The sequence below is a fragment of the Trachemys scripta genome, chromosome 6 (genome assembly GCF_013100865.1).
Source record: "Trachemys scripta elegans isolate TJP31775 chromosome 6, CAS_Tse_1.0, whole genome shotgun sequence".
NCBI lineage: Eukaryota > Metazoa > Chordata > Testudines > Emydidae > Trachemys > Trachemys scripta.
In genome coordinates this window covers 117,102,627-117,119,399 of record NC_048303.1, presented here as the reverse complement: position 1 = coordinate 117,119,399, position 16,773 = coordinate 117,102,627, and the positions used below count along the sequence as shown (strand labels likewise).

Sequence of the window (16,773 nt, the reverse complement as noted above, 5' to 3'; positions counted from 1 at the left end):
TTTCCTTTGTTTTCTCAACTTGTAAATGTACCTTTTACTAGAGTGTTTATCTTTGTTTGCTGTACTTTGAACCTAAGACTAGAGGGGAGTCCTCTGAGCTCTTTAAGTTTGATTACCCTGTAAGGTTAATTTCCATACTGATTTTACAGAGATGATTTTTACATTTTTCTTTAATTAAAAGCCGTCTTTTTAAGAACCTGATTGATTTTTCCTTGTTTTAAGATCCAAGGAGTTTGGATCTTGATTCACCAGGAGTTGGTGGGAGGAAGGAGGGGAATGGTTAATTTCTCCTTATTTTAGATCCAAGGGGGTTGGATCTGTATTCACCAGGGAATTGGTGAAGGTTTTTCAAGGCTGAATTTGCGTATCTGAAATCGATCCCCCCCCCATAGTGTAGACGTAGCCTGAGTTCTTGCCAGACAGGATGCTATCAAACTAAGTTTCCTTTTACATCTTCTAGGCTCTTCCCTTTCTCTGGAGGTGATAGGAATATCAGGACAGGATTGTATTCCTAACAGCCCAATAGCACCTTATTTCAGTGTGACTGGTGAGGATGTGACCATTCATTTCCCAGTTTATGACTGCCCCTGCTACTTAGCCAGAGGCCTTAGCCTAAGAACAGGGCCTCAGACTGTCACAGTGAGAGAAGGCCCTTACACCGGCAGACAGTGATTTTGATTCTTTCTTTTATACCTCTCTAACTAGCTAAGTGATAAGAATACACCTAAATTCTTAAAGTCTAGGCCTTTGCAGACAGGCCTGAATATCTATATCCTAACACCGAGGTCAGCGTCTGATTGCTCCAAGGAAGCCTGGTATAGAGCCCAATCCTGTTCCCGTTGCAGTCAGTGACAAACTTCCCAGTAACATAATGGGAGTAGGAATTGGCCATTAATCTGCCACTTGCTAGCAGATATCAGAGCCAGACTCGTGCAAGCTCAGTTTTCCCCACACCTCCATTCCCCAGAGCAGAGAGTACTCAAACCTCCTTGGCCCCAAAAAATCTATGGAAGAATCTGAGACACAAACCTGCCACGTAAACATAAAGGAGTGTGGCTTTGCGGGTGAAGCACTAAACCTGGACTCAGGAGGCCTGGGTCCTCGTCCCTGCTCTGCACCTGGCCTGTTGGGTGACCTTGGGCAAGTCTGTTTGCTCCGTGCCTCAGTTTCCCCCATCGCTAAAATGGGGATAATGATAGTAACCTTTTTTGTAAAGTACTATGGATGAGAAGTGTTGTGTGAGAGCTAGCTCTTATGATGTTACCTGGATCCCTCAGCAGAACACTTAGAATTAAATTGTAAGCTGGTGGCTTTATGCTTGGGTAGTGGTTGGCTAGAGGACTGCAAAGTCTCCAAAGACAGACTGAGGATCAGCATTCCTCTGACACTCAGAATCCTGCCGGACTCCCTATAATTGAATTCTATGTACTTTTCAGGAGCCATATGATGATATTACTTTTCTATGGCAGATGAAATTGAACATGACAAGTACGGTGAGTCCACTGTGGGCTTTAAGGAAACGTGCCTTACAGGAGACCTGGATATGTAACTTGCAGGAGCAGCGCTTCTGATGTCCTGCACGCCCTTCAACGCACTGTTTCTCTGTCACTTTACTTACAGGGCTTCATGTTTTTTCTGTAATAAAGGGCTTCTGCTCCTGATTCGCCAGCCACTCGCCTCCCACTCTTCTCCTCTCCCTGCTTCTCAGATGCTTTTTTACTACTCACAGGCAGCTTTTTTTAAGAAATGCCATTTATAGTTACCATCAAGTATCCGTGCCGCCAAGAGTTTCCATGGAGTCTGCTACCTGCTGACGTATTGGAGTCAGAGCGATCTGGGGGAGGAAAGGGTTGAGGAGGGAGTCATGAGGGGGGAAACAGGTGTAGGGGGCTGTAGGAATCAGATCTCAATGAGAGGAGAGAAATCGAGGTGATTTGTGGGGAAGATGTCAGCAGTGGAGGAAAAGTGGACACATTTGTAAGTCATGTCAGTCCTGATTCTCATCTCCAGGCTTGGTTGGGGGAAGCAGGTGGTAGCCTTAAGCCCCTGGTGTAAATTAGAGCAGTCTCAGGGTGACTCTAATATACTCTCTGCTTCCCGTGGACCTCTAGTGGCCTGGGAAAGAGAGAATAGACATAGCACAGTGCTTTCCAGCCACAGTGGCTGCCCATGACAAGCTGCGAGCAAGGCCTGTATAGAGCCCTTATGCCAGCTCTCCGCTGGCCAGGGAGTCCCCCTGGCAGGGAATATTTTCAGGGACCGTTTCTGCTCCCTGAGCAGGTTATAGGGGCCTTAGTATAATTGAGAATAAGGCCCTTTGTGTGTGTTCCACTTTTGCTGTATATCTAATAGCACACTGCTGTCTTTTGGAAGCGTCGTTTCCTTATCTCAGGGATCAGCTTGTGCCCTCTGACTTGGGCACTGCCATTCTGTATCGTTTTATCCCGAATTTGGGAAGGGAGCTCAGTCCCTGGTTCTCTGGGCCAAGGGGCACTGAAAATATTATAAATGGGGTCAGTCCCAAGGCAGAGGGCACACCTGGCATTGTTCTGGAGCAGCCCCTTCCAAGCCGCGAGGAGATGGTCACAGCCTTGTTGATGGATCTGGGAACAGGTGTGAATTCACAGGACCCGATTCACCTCTCGCTTCCATCAGACATACTCTGGCATGTCACCATTGACTTCAGCAGAGCTCCCGCTAAAGAGCTGTGGCTTGTAACCTTCACGGTAGGGCTCTCAGTTGTGATTCCTGTGCCTTTAAAAAAGAAAAGCTCTGTGTCGCACAGAAGCTTGTCTCTTTCGCCAGCAGAAGGGGATCCAATAAGAGAGATCACCTCACCCACCTAGTCTCTGAATTCCTGTGCTGTGGTCAGTTACTTTAGCTACTTTAGGCAAAATCATGAAGTGACTTTGTGGAGACACATAGATTCCCCAGATATAAAAGCTATCAGGGGACTGGACCCTCGATATTCATGTACACTAGTGTTCAAACCTTAAAGTCAATTATGGGTGAGCCCAAAAGCCATCTGGACGTATTCGGAGAATGTCTGACATGTAAGCAGTATTCTCTGTAAGGGTTAAAACCCAGCCAGCTGAATTCATTGCTGCGCATAGCTGTAATTTTCATAGAGCACAGTTTGGCAGAGCTGCAAAACGGGAATTACAGTGATCAATATACATCACAATAAGAGCATGATAAAGGTTTCAGCCGTATCCTGACCTGCTGTATCCTTAGTGCTGCCGCCTTTGGAAGCGGAAAACAGGCCAACTTGCATTTACTGTACTACGAGAGCACTGATCAAAATCCAGGTCTTAAAAAAACATGCATCCGAAGAAATGATGTTTTTATCCACGAAAGCTTATGCCCAAATAAATCTGTTAGTCTTTAAGGTGCCACCAGACTCCTTGTTGTTTTTGTAGATACAGACTAACACGGCTACCCCCTGATACTTGACAGGTCTTAAAACTCACTCTGCAAAGCCTTGGAACCCCTTTGCACGCTGCCTGTAGCGAGGCGGTCTGGCTCCCCGCCGCCCCGGACGGGGACAAGTCTCCCTGGACACCAAAGTGGGCGGAGCCAGCAAACCCTGCACACACACACCCCCCACACATACACACACACACACAGGTCAAGGCACAGGACAGCAAGTATAAAAGCCCAGAGCTCACTTGAAGCTCGGCCACCGGAGCGACCAGACGCTTGTGGTGTAGCTCCCGGTGGGGAGACCACGGCGATCGGCAGCCGACCCAAGGACTGGCCAGACCAGCCAACGCCTGATGCTAGCCCGAGCCCAGATACGCTGCCAAGCCTACCGCTCGCCCGTTACCCCTAGGAACTGCCAGGCCTACCGTGTGCCAGTTACCCAGAGGAGCTGCCAAACCAACCGCTCGCCAGCTACCCCGAGGAGCCCATGGTGTGTGACCCTGTGGGGGATGCCGTCCGGACCCAGGTACCTCTAGAGGGGGAGGTAGGAAGTAGCCCGGGGCGGCCGACCCGAGTCTGGCGGCAACACACCCAGAGCCCATGTCAGTGTGTTGTGGTCAGGATCCCCACTGACACAGCAGCGGGTCTTCTGCCGCTGCTAGGGCCCCGGGCTGGGACGCAGTGGAGTGGGAGGGCCTGCGTCCCCCCTGCCACCCAGCTCGCAGGTGGCAGTCTCCCCCTCTCCCCGGCTGCTCGGAGCCAGGAGCCTGAGGTTTGCTGTTCAACCTGTTTGCTCAGCCCCTGCCTGAGGGCCTGAGCTAGTGACGGTTTGTTACCCCGCCCTGACCCTGGGCCTGGGCTTGCCAATACTGAACCTGTTTGCTCAGCCCTGCCTGAGGGCCTGAGCTAGTGACGGTTTGTTACCCCGCCCTGACCCTGGGCCTGGGCTTGCCAATACTGAACCTGTTTAACCAGCCCCTGCCTGAGGGCCTGAGCTAGTGACGGTTTGTTACCCTGCCCTGACCTAGGGCCCGGGCCTGCTCATATTGAACCTGCCTGAGGGCTAGAGCTGCTGACTGTTTGCCGCACAGCCAAGCTAATTCCCCGATACACCTGACCAAAGTAGCGAGGCCGTCTGGCTCCCCGCCACCCCAGAGGGGGACGAGCCCTGGCCAAACCTCCCTATGCTGCCCCAGAAGGGAGGATATCTGCACTGCTTTGAGAGTGGACCTCTTCATGTCATCGTATAGGCCAGATTTGCAAAAGTCCATGTGCATTTTTGCACGTGGGCTTTTGAACACCTGGCACTAAGTGTCTCAGCTTTTACCTGATTAGTTTATTTGTAATGTCCATGGAGCAAGGATTGCGTTTTTCCTCCTGTATTGCACAGGGCCAAGTACACGTATGGTGATCAGTAATTAAAAATAATCATAGCAGACACTCTTCCCCCCCACCTCCCCTCAGTTTGGTTCACAGAACACAAGAGCTGGAATTTACTGATAATTCAGCCATCATATTTTTAGACCTAAAACAAAAGGGGTCACATTCGCCTCTGGTGTAACACCATTGGGGTCAGTATTGTTGCACCAGGGAAGAATTTGGTGCAATGAATTCTTTTTAATCAGGATTTAAGGACCTGAGCATGTTTCTGTTGATACCGATGATGCAACTTCTCTTGATGTCCGTGAGACCAAGACCTGGCCCCTCGCTGGTGGATAAAGGGGAATAAGGGGACAGGAAGCCCCTCCTCCAGCCCATCCCCTTTAAAATACAAGAAGATTCTTGGCCAGATCCTCAGCTCCCTTCCCCCCACCCCCTTATGCCAGGGAATCCCTAGATGGGGTGAAGCCAGCATAACTGGCTCTGTGCCACTGCTTCTGGCCCCCTAGCACAACAGGTTTCAGAGTAACAGCCGTGTTAGTCTGTATCCGCAAAAAGAAGAACAGGAATACTTGTGGCACCTTAGAGACTAACAAATTTATTAGAGCATAAGCTTTCGTGGACTACAGCCCACTTCTTCGGATGCATAACAGGCATTCTGGGCATGTGCTGGGTGGGGACACAGCGTGACTGAAGCATGCTGTCCTCCAGCTGCCTTAGGTTGGAGCAGTGGTTCTCTAACTTCTGTACTGGTGACCACTTTCAAATAGCAAGGGAGTGCGACCCCCCCCCCCTTATAAATTAAAAACACTTTTTTATATATTTAGCACCATTATAAATGCTGGAGGCAAAGCGGGGTTTGGGGTGGAGGCTGACAGCTCGCGACCCCCCATATAATAACCTCGCGACCCCCTGAGGGGTCCCGACTCCCAGTTTGAGAACCCCTGGGTTGGAGGAATGCACTCCAGGTTGCAAGTTCTGGAGTGCATTCCTCCAAGTTACAAGTTATAACGGCCCTGAAACTGCTCTAACTATGCTGGGAGTGAAACCAGCTCCTGGATACCCCTGGGATTTAGGGTTGGGAGACAGAAAGGTGGCAGAAAGTCACCTGTACCCTCGCCACCAAATTAAGTGAACAGAGTTTCAGTGCATGTGTGGGTCTGGCCCGGGGGGGTTAAAAGGGCCAGGCTACAGAGGGTATATTTTAATAACAGTTTGTTGCCCCATTCTTTCTTGCATCAAGACTTCTGACCTCTGGTCAAGCTTTTCCATCCCAGATGGCACCTGGCTTGACTGTGGTAGCTGCTTGATGGCGGTGTTTGTATGTGTTCTATGAAAACCCACAAAATCTTTCGCATCAAACCTAGAGAGCATAAATCTGAGAACATGCCCCCTTCTGCAGCCCAGAGCCAACCATTGTATTATACTCATGCAGCCCTTTCCCTACTCCAGTATGTGGCAAAGCCCTCATGGGGATAACTTTCCATCCAGCATGGAGGATCCTCCCACTGCCCTCCCAACAATACAAGGCCTGCAGCAGTTCAGGGAGGTGTAGAGTCAAGCAAGCAGAGTGATTGTATCTGGGGATTTTCCCCTTCTCCAGAAGGATTAACTGGCTCCATCCTTATGTGAATCCAGTGGCTAAGAACCTTGGCACTGAGTGGCCTAGCAGCCACATTGGGTCTGGGCTGTGTTCTTGCCCCCCGCCCCCGTTAACTCCTTGCGCACAGCCCATTCTTTATTATTGCCATTTGGTTATTTATACAGCATTACGGATGTGCATGGTACTTTACAGACAAATAAGAGTGTCCCTCCCCCACTGCCTTGGCATATTTTCCCCCAAAGGCCAGTCTGTGTTGCTTAATATATGGAGATATGCCTATCTCATAGAGCTGGAAGGGACCCTGAAAGGTCTTCGAGTCCAGCCCCCTGCCTTCACTAGCAGGACCAAGCTCTCATTTTGCCCCAGATCCCTAAATGGCCCCCTCAAGGACTGAACTCACAACCCTGGGTTTAGCAGGCCAATGCTCAAACCACTGAACTATCCCTCCCTACCGCACAGGGATGTCGTGAGGGGAGAGAGTCTCTCTCGCTCTCTCTCTCTCTTCCCCCCCCCCTCCTGGGGACCATGTGAGAGCCTAAGACAGATATTTGTACGCCAACATAGCTACGCTGGTACAAACTCCCTGGGTCAGCTACGCTGGTACAAGCCGCATTTTACATCGGTACAACATATGCTAGGGGTTTGCACTGGAGTAGCTATGCCAGTATAAATATCCCTACATAGACGCTCCCTGAGTAAATTGGGTATATGTTACTCCGTCAATTACTTCCCTTCTATTGTCGGTCTGTTATTAAGTGATGGATTACTGTATCTATGGCAGTTTGCTTTGATCCTAGTTAATTTTAGGAAAAGAGCTGTTCAGTGAATTGTACTGCTGGCTTCTTACTTATGTCACTGTTTGGGATGTCTATCATTCTGAATATAGCAAGAAAACACACAGCTTACCAGTGAAATAAACATAACCATAGTGTTTCCAGCGTTTGGGATTTCATCAAGAGATTAGGTGTTTTTCTTGAAGCTCCAGATTCTGATTTTATGTGAATACCTGTGTCAAGGCTGTTTCCCCACTTTGAACTTTAGGGTACAAATGTAGGGGCCTGCATGAAAACTTAACTACCAGCTTAGCCCTGGTCTGCTGCCACCATTTCCAATGGATTCCCTCCCTGGATCCCCGAGAGATCGATTTTCTACCGCCGATCCAGGCGGGTAGTGAAGACCAGCCCTCACTTATCAATAGCTGGGGTGTGAAATCCTCATTTCTGTGTTGTTCTATCACTGTAGTCTCCACTTCCCTATTGTTCGTCTGTATAATCTCTGTCTGGTTCTGTGATTGTTTCCGACTGCTGTATAATTAATTTTGTTGGGTGTAAACCAATGAAGGCGGTGGGATATAATTGGTTAGATAATCCTGTTACAATATGTTAGGATTGGTTAGTTAAATTTCAGTAAAATGACTGGTTAAGATATAGCTAAGCAGAACTGAAGTTTTACTATATAGTCTGCAGTCAATCAGGAAGTAAGGGGGGAATGGGAACAGGGAATGGGGGTGGGAAAATTGGAATCGTGTTTTGCTAAGGGGGGGAATAGGAACAGGGACACAGGCAAGGCTCTGTGGCGTCAGAGCTGGGAAGGGGGACACTGAGGAAGGAAATTGGAATCATTGCTTGCTGGAAGTTCACCCCAATAAACATCAAATTGTTTGCACCTTCGGACTTAGGGTATTGTTGCTCTCTGTTCATGCGAGAAGGACCAGGGAAGTAAGCGAGTGAAGGAATAAGCCCCCTAACACTCAGGACTAGCTTGGGCCTCCACATTTGGACCACAGAGCACTGAGCTCCAGGGAAGAACCAGGTAGCAGGTTGGGAAGCCTGGCCTGGATATGAGAGGGTTTTAACTCTGTTAAGTGCTGATAGGATGTCAGCAGGGCATGCATTGCGTTACAAATTTTAGAGCGACTGAGTTAAGTAAAGCACCAGTATAAAGGCATGTGAATTACACACTGCAGCTGCCTGGGGAAGTGAGTTCAGAAGCTCTCTGGTTTATATCTTTCCTATCCTAATAAACCCAACAAGCATATAAACCCTGTAAGCCTTTACTTGCTGAAATAAAGCCTTCATTTCATTATTCAGCGGCCCCGTGCTAGGTGTCACTGTTTTAAATTAAGCTGTGGGTGGAAGCTGAGCCATGAATTTGTTAACACAAATCATGCAGTCGTAAAATACAAGCTATTGGCAACAAATCCATATGTGTTGCATTTCTAAATGTCTAAACAGGAGAGGTTGTTTGCCTGGTAGCAGGTCGATAGCTTAATCATATGAATTAGAAACCCTAATATAGTGAAACACTCCACAACACACCCTCCAATCACCCTGCCAGCTCCGGAGTCAGTAAGGTTTCAAGCCACAATACAATGAGGCTATAGCCACTGTATATAAACAAACCAAATACTCATTGTGCTCCATTGATTTAGGACTTCTTGGAGCTAGAGCTGTAGGAGTGCGATGTAGGGTTTAGACACCTGATGTTCTGCCTGCATGGGCAACCTTAGTTCTGGGATTTCCTAACTTTCGAGTGCTTATAGTTAAGGTTGTCTGACATGGATGAGATTTTTGGGGGAAGTTTTAACACAAGTACTCCTGTTCTTTTTGCGGATACAGACTAACATGGCTGCTACTCTGAAACCTGTTAAAATGGTTCAGGCATTTTCGAGCCCAGGTTGAGAAACACTGATCTAGGTGAGTTGACATACCCCCTGCAAGACCTCTGCGTACCCTCAGGGGTACACGTACCACTGGTTGAGAACCACTGCTCTATAACCCACAATCACCAATGGGTAAAGAGCAGTTGCTCTCACTGTAGGATGTACCCAGCTCTGTGTTCAACAACACACAGTTTGATGGCTCAACCTGTGAAAAGAAATTCAGTTCCCATCTTAAAATTTAGTTCTGCAAATTCTGCACCCATTCATGTCAGCAAAAGGGGACAGAAACCCAATATATGTAAACCCCAGTCAGACTTCTGGCTCCTTCTCTGAGCTCCAGGCAGTCTGTAGTACATGGAACAACTGGCCCGCTAGTATAAAAGCCTACCAGAGAATGCATTCATTGCAGAAGCACCATAGAAAGGGAGTTAGCCCCTTGACTTGTGAAAATGAACTTGCAAACATTAACATACTAAGTAGACATTACACTTCCTGTTTCATCCTTGCTCCGGTCAGGGAGTTGTGGGCCCAGCACATGTTTAACAGATGACAAACGGGCTCTGAAAGTGGAAGGGCCCTATTCTGCTGTGTTGATTGCCTTCTGCAAAATGCAGGACAGCTCCTTAATTTGCTAGCTACAATTAGGGAGCCTAGAAAGTTCTGACTGCGGGCTCCTGATTTATGAGGTCATTATTCCCCTCAGCCCAATAAGCATCTGACTACCTAACCCATACCTTGGCCAGCTATTTTAACACCAGCTTAAACACCAGAAAGAACACAGGGCAGGATTTTCCAAAGTGCTCGGCTTCGACCCAACTCTGCCACCATTCAGGTCAATGGGAGGAGTTTTGCCACAGGCTTCAACGGGAGCAGAGTTAGGCCAATGCCGAGCACTTTGGAAAATCCCACCCATAGTGCATTACTCTAGTCAGTTTAAATCAATTGTTGTCTAATGTGAGCAAGTGCATTGGACAGATATGAAGCAGGGCATCATTCATGCCATTCAGTAGGATGAATAGGGTTGGATGTTTTATTTCATAATAATAATAATAATATTGTTATGGACTACTCAGGGCTCCTGGGTGCCTTAACAAAATTTAATGAAATCGATTATCAAAAGACCCCAAACTAACCATCATACTGGTGCAAAATATATCCCCCAGCAATAATCTTTGTTACCTGGAGTTAAGGTTGCAAATATCTATCAGTCACTGACAGGGGAAAAGACATTCAGGTAACAGTGCAGATTTCGCATACGACACCAGGGTTGAACAGTGGAAATTCCAAGTTAAGGCTATAGTTAAACAAAACCAATCAAACATGAGAGAATAGAGATAACTGTGGCCAGATGAGAGAAAAGACTAAAATCCTTTCACAGCTAAACAGAAAGGTGCTTTTGGCCACCATCAATCCTGGGAATCCAGAATCCTAAAGCGCCACCAAGTAGAACCTCTTGGACAAAGAGTTGACAAATCCCCTCAATATGACAGACAGGCACCACTCCTGCCATACTCCCTAGATGCTGCCCTCAACCTACAGGCTCATTCTCACCCTGGTCCGTTTTAGCTAAGCACTGAGGAAGTGAAGACCTCCCTAAACAGGCGTAGTGTAGAGACTGCTGTGACCTGCACTTTGATGGCACTGTGATCCTTGCCACAGTCCCTTTGCTAGCAAGGGTGACAGAACAGATCGCTCAGGGAATCCACGTAAGAGAGGCCTTGTGAGGAATTAGCAACCTGTAATGGGATAAAGCTACCATACAGTAGACAGACTATCGCCCTAGAGCAGATGCTATGTACCTCCATAAATGCCAGCCTTGATAAACAATGAAGGATTGTAGTCAAAAATTGTTTGCGGTTGAAATGCTATCCATTTCTAGATTAACAAATGCTTCACTCATAGATTAGGCTAGGTGAACAACTGGGATTTCAATCTTTGTCTCCCTAGTCTTGGAGGTGATGTCAACACATCCAATACAACGTAGTTGGCTTCAGTAGAGCTCTGCCAATTTATAGCAGCTGAGGATCTGTCCCCTTGTGTTCTAATTCTACAAACACTTCCAGATAGCACCCTCCTCAACTATTGTGTAGCACATCTTACACTGATTCAACAGGTTGTACAAATGGCTGTGATAACTACAACACTCTCAGCCAACGGCTGAGCCATAGTATTTGTATGTGCTTAAATGAATTTACTGGGTGGACTTTGTGCTCTGCAAAGTGACAGAGCATTAACCTCATGATGCACTGTCCTCACTGGCTCCCCCTTTACAAGCAGGACTCAGTTCCAGGATCTTAAATGTTCTCCAGGACTTACAATGTATTACTGTACCGAGCTTTTCTTTTAACTTATTAACTCCACATGCCATTATTTGCTCCTACACTGCATCTGTCACTCAGAGTATCCAATTGATCTGGATTCATGGTTGGCTTTATTCTGTGCTTTGCTCAGTCACACTCAATATATATTAGAACTTAATTTTAATTCTGTCTTTTAAACACACTTGTTTACTTATATGCTGAAATTTGCAGCAATCTGTGCTGATGACTGAAATTTCTCTCTCCTGATACTGAGAGCACAGTATTGAGAATGATGTCAAAGGCACTAAATAGCAAAACTTTTGACAATTATTCTGAAGGTTTTTTTTTTTTTTTTTACTTTTTGTACTAACTTCTGAATTGTTTTCTACCATTTCTTTACTTTCAACTTCAGAACCTTCATACATCCAAAGAATAGACAAAATGTGATGGTGGCACAAATACAGAGAATATAACTATGGGACATTACTATGAGCCCCTGCTGAATTTAAAGGGAGTTGAAGTGCAACTTATAGAATAGGACCCTTGCTCAGCAGTGGCCATGTCTTCCCAACCCCCTTGCTAAAATGCATAGAAAAAAGTTTCCCTATATGCCCACTCCACCCACAAATACTGGATTTGGGTCGACAGTCCCAGTTTGCACGTGCAAATGTGGGCTGGAGATGGGAAATACAATATCTGCACATACCCTGTTTGCAAGCATGATTCAGAAGGTCAGTTTGGACCTGAAGTAACATAGTTAATAGTTAATCATTTGAACTCAACTACAACCGCTATGAGCTACAGCCCCCAAAGGAACTAATATTGAACCCTGTTCCAGCCACCACAATGTTTTATTAGTGAAAACAGATGTAGTGGGAAGAGTTTAATTTCAGCCTTTTCTGAAAACACAATTCCCTTGGAGAAGTTCATTCCTGGTGTCGAACATTCTGCACCACTTCAGCACAGTGCTCACATGTCACATCTCTGTGCTGGGCCCACATACTCCAGCACAGAAGACCACCAATGGTGGTGGCCAAGTAGTGTTTGCAGATCTGAGTGTATGCAGATTGCCTGGCCCCCATATCCTTTGAACCCGATGCATAAGGGCTTCCGCTATTATTCTATGTGCTGGAATAGGAGCATGTCTGTGCAGCAAGCCTACATTCCGTCCTTGGGTTGGTGGAGGGGAAATTATCATGTCTCTATGCCGGTGGGGTGAATTTCATGCCTAGTGAATAATACAATTCAGAACTGGAATCACTAGAAACTGAGACATCCAGCACAGGCCCTAGTCAGTCCCCACATTCTTGTCAAACTAAGGGGAACAGCACAATACTTGGAAGCTCGCTTTTTATTTTAATTCAGTTTAATTTAAAGTTCACTGCAATGAAGCAACACTGGAAATTGAAGCAACAAGGATAATACATGAATTCCTCATGAAGGGGCCTCAGATTCTATTACTAGGTATTTGGCTAGCTCCTCAGCTGGTGTAACTCACCAGCGCTGCCTTGAAGTCGACGGAGCTGGATCTTTTTACACCAGCTGATTTCGGCACATTAGGAAAAATAATTTACTTCTGGCTCCCCAGAGTCTGAAGCCAGTGGGAGCAGAGGGGCCTCCCTCCTCCCAGGAGATCACCACAGGCTCGGGGCAGGTTCGGAGAGAACTCAGGGCCTGAACTAATGTGAACTAATGGCTGGCAAAAGCGATGGGACTCTCGCCTTTGACATCAATGGGCTTTGGAAGATGAGGGTTTTGGAGGCTAAAGTCAATTGGAATTTTTTCTTTTAAATTTGGTGGGCGAAACAGCCTAAACAGAAGCCACGTGCAAACAATCTGATTGTTTGTCCCCATTTATATGTTCCACCAGCTACCTATCTTTCTGGAACAAACAACTATTATTTAGTTACCAGTGACTATCACCACTCAATATCTAGCTCTTATTAGCGCTAGATGCAATTTTACATCAAAATTTGGAATTTTGTTTAAAAAAGTGAAATTTTGGCAAAAACATTGCATGATTTTTTGAGGGGAAGGGACCCCATTTTTCAAATAGCTCCAGTTCTTACATTCTGCAGGGGAAACAGGATGCTCCTTAAAAAGGTCTTATTCCACCATAAGGGGAAAAGAAATCTCACTTTAAAACCAGGGGGGCAGTTCAGAAACATTCAGGGGGAGGGGGTGAAATTGTGTCAGCACCCCTACTTCTGACTCCCCACTGAGCCAATGGCTGCTCATGGGGTGTTAGTGGACCGATTCCATCCTGAGGTTAGAGTGAGCAGGGGGAGCAGGTCATGTGCACGTGTCTCTTACTGATGGCTGGCCCGGGTCAGGGATTGGGGCCTGGCTTGCACCACGCCCAGCTCCGGCCCTGGACAGCAGTGCTGCTTCTTGTCCGGCCAGTGAGACAGCAGAAGCCACTCAAGACAGTCTGCTTCCCTCTCCTCATAGGGCTTGGGTGGCAGATTTGGCCTGGCTGTCCTGCTATGAGGGAAGGATAGCTGGGCCCAATCTGAGTGAGTGGCATTGAGACCTAGAGTGAGGGGTTGCAATGCCACTCAAATTTGGCCCAACCATCCCTCTGCCACGATGGCGGGGCGGCCAGGCAAATCTGCCACCCTATGAACCTGTCCAGAAATCTACCCCCATTCGCAGCTGCCCAAAGGACTGGGAGGGCAAACCAAGGTCACCCCCAGCCTACAGCATATGCCTCCCCTGTTTATAACAAGACCCATGTTTAAAGCAATTTATAACCAGGTTAACTTCCTCTCCCTCCGGAAAACAAACAAACCTGCAGAGCTGAGATTGATTTGTGGGGAGAAGTTAATATTTTGCTGCTCTCTGTACACAGTGGTAATTTTTTTTCCCAGATGAGAAATGGCGAGAGCGAATGCTCAGGAATAAAGCTAATTCAAATAAAGGCTACGCACAGGGAGAGCGACATATAAGAAAACATGTACAGCAAATGTTTTGCCTCGTTGGTTTGAGCTCTTTTAGCGCTGGCCCCACAGGCGAGAATATTTGATCAGTCTATTGTCACACGCAGAGAATGCTGGGACAGCAGTTTACTACCCATTAACGTGTGCTACAGGCTTGCTGAACTTCAAGGGTATTTGGTTTTTAATGACAGCTCCCTGATCTTTTATTTTCCTACACGGCACAGCTGAATAACTGATCAGAGGAGTGCCATGCTGAGGATTAGACTGCGCCTGCCCCTTGCGTCTAGACGGGGTGTAGAGTGGGAGAAGGGGCAAGGAGTCTTACTGCGTAAGGATTGCGCTCTCAGTTTGCCCCCGGTGGAGCAAAGTGCCCCAGAGGCAGCAGGAGAGGAGGTAGGACCATGCCCGGTCTGCAGCAGTGAGTGGAGAAGACCAGGCTCAGCCAGGGGAATAGCTTCACAAGGAGAGCTCAAGGAGGAATAAGGGGTCCATGAAGCACAATCCTCCCAACCAGGATGGGTCTGACTGGAGCAACGCAGCCCTTCACCACCAGCACGTCACCCTTTCATTTCCATGCAAAATTGTAAAGCATTGCGAGGGGCGAGGGGAAAACCCCCACTAACGTTTCATGCCTCATTTCCTTTGGGCTAGATTGTGACTTCAGGCACAGCCCTGAGCAGGAAGCGGTGCATCTCCTCTGAGTCTCAGTTCCTGCTCTTGTTCTGTGGGGCATAGGACTTATGGCTGGCTTATACCAGCAATAAACTAATATTCCCCCACCTGTGTGCTGGTTCAGCTACTCTGACCAGCGAGTGGGGGTCGTGGAGCCCAGGCTGTGCCCGTCCCCTGTCTCTAGCTGCCAACTTCCCAAAGACTTGGGAGTAAGTGGGCAAGTAGCCCTGCTAACTTGTACATGCCCAGTCCCAAGATTGTGGTAGGCCATGCAAGGAGTCCAAGTAGCGGGTGGGGGGGAGGGGGGAGAAAGAGGTTCTCACTCCCACAGGTGGGACAATCTAGCCCTCAGTCAGTTTGCTTTACAGTGCAAGCTACTGTGCTGTTCTTCCCGCTCTGAAATAACTATAGGATGATTCCCAATGACAGCTGCCAAGTTTACTTTTCCATTAAGTGAAATTCATGAACTAAACATAGCTGCTGGTAAATGCCACCAGAGGAAGCCTCCAAAGTGTTTGGAAGTCGCATTTTTTTCACCAGTTCCTTAGCAATTAACTCAATAAAGTCTCAAATGAAAAATGAGAGGAATATTATGTCCGGGGTCTCTGTGTTTGGTTTGTTTGTTGGTTCAGCTCATACTGTTGCTTCTCAGGTTAATTTATATTTGGAGAGAAAAAAGGGTGAAGAGATGGGCTGCTGAGTAAAAAATTGTAATTTGTAATATCAATGATAGAAGTATTCAGATAAGGATTTAATGGGCATAACCTTGCTTCCAGGGTCCAGGAGAAGCATTATACTTAGCAAAATGGCATATAAATCAGCTCTATATGGCGTGATTTGGCGCATTTTAAACATTAAGTCCTGAGGGGGACTATCCCTCTAAGGTGGAAGAAGCCTGCAAAGATTTCACAGCTTAATTTTGTGCTGTAGATCTTAAGAAGTCGGTGTTCTTTTGTTTTCGCAAGCAGGGGCAAAATTCTCTGTGTTTACGGACACTTACCTATAAACCGTATAATTCTTCGAAGTAATGGGTTCAGGTAACAGCACTCTCCGGTCAAGATAGTTTTCTCCTGGACAATCAGGGTTTCTCGGGTTGACTTTATGAAATACATGGAGATCTCGCCGATAAAAATCTGCAGCAGTGGGGAAAAAAGAAAGGGACATTTAAGAATCATAAGGACACATGTTCAAAGGTGGATGTCTGAATCAAGGCCATAGACAATACTTCTGCACTAGTGTGCCTACAGAACATTGCACTTACACACTGTTACCTGTCAGCTCTGTGTTCTTGGGGAACCAGGGCGCAGTAGCCAGCCTGTCTGACTCACAAAAGACCGTCCCCCCCCTCCCCCGCGCCAGCCTCTGCTTGAACCAAAACTGATCAGAAGAAAGACTTACAAAAAGCAATGAAAAGGCAGTGGGAGACACACCTAAACCCCTGGGATAAGGGTGACAGAATTAAGGCAACTCCCCTAGCCTCATTTGCATCGAAGATGGGACCAGGAGGCATCTCCATTAGCAGACAGAATGGAGAACAGAGATTCCAAGGCAAGAACCGCACTGAACTCTGGGACCAGCAAAGCAGGGAAGCAGTGAATGATGGGGGATCTCTGCTCCAGATGTTAATGAACCCACGCCTGCACACATCCAACTCAGTAGTTATCAGACCAATTCTAGTAATAAATCCTTTATTGGTATCCAAAATAGTGAAGCTGCCTAATTGCATTGTGAGCTCCCTCCAAGGAACACGGCCCATAGCCAGGAATGATCAGTTCCTATTGTCTAGCCTGAACA

At 47.2% G+C, this 16,773-nt stretch overlaps 1 protein-coding gene across 4 annotated transcripts in view; it reads right to left on the bottom strand.

Moving 5' to 3' along the window:
• The window catches only part of PLPPR1 (phospholipid phosphatase related 1), a 196,462-nt gene that overhangs the window by 31,196 nt on the left and 148,493 nt on the right, over positions 1-16,773 (bottom strand). For all 4 annotated transcript variants that reach the window (XM_034773410.1, XM_034773407.1, XM_034773408.1 and 1 more), the window contains one exon: positions 15,980-16,112. In XM_034773410.1, coding sequence (XP_034629301.1) covers positions 15,980-16,112 — 133 coding nt within the window. The remainder of the gene's footprint in view (positions 1-15,979; positions 16,113-16,773) is intronic.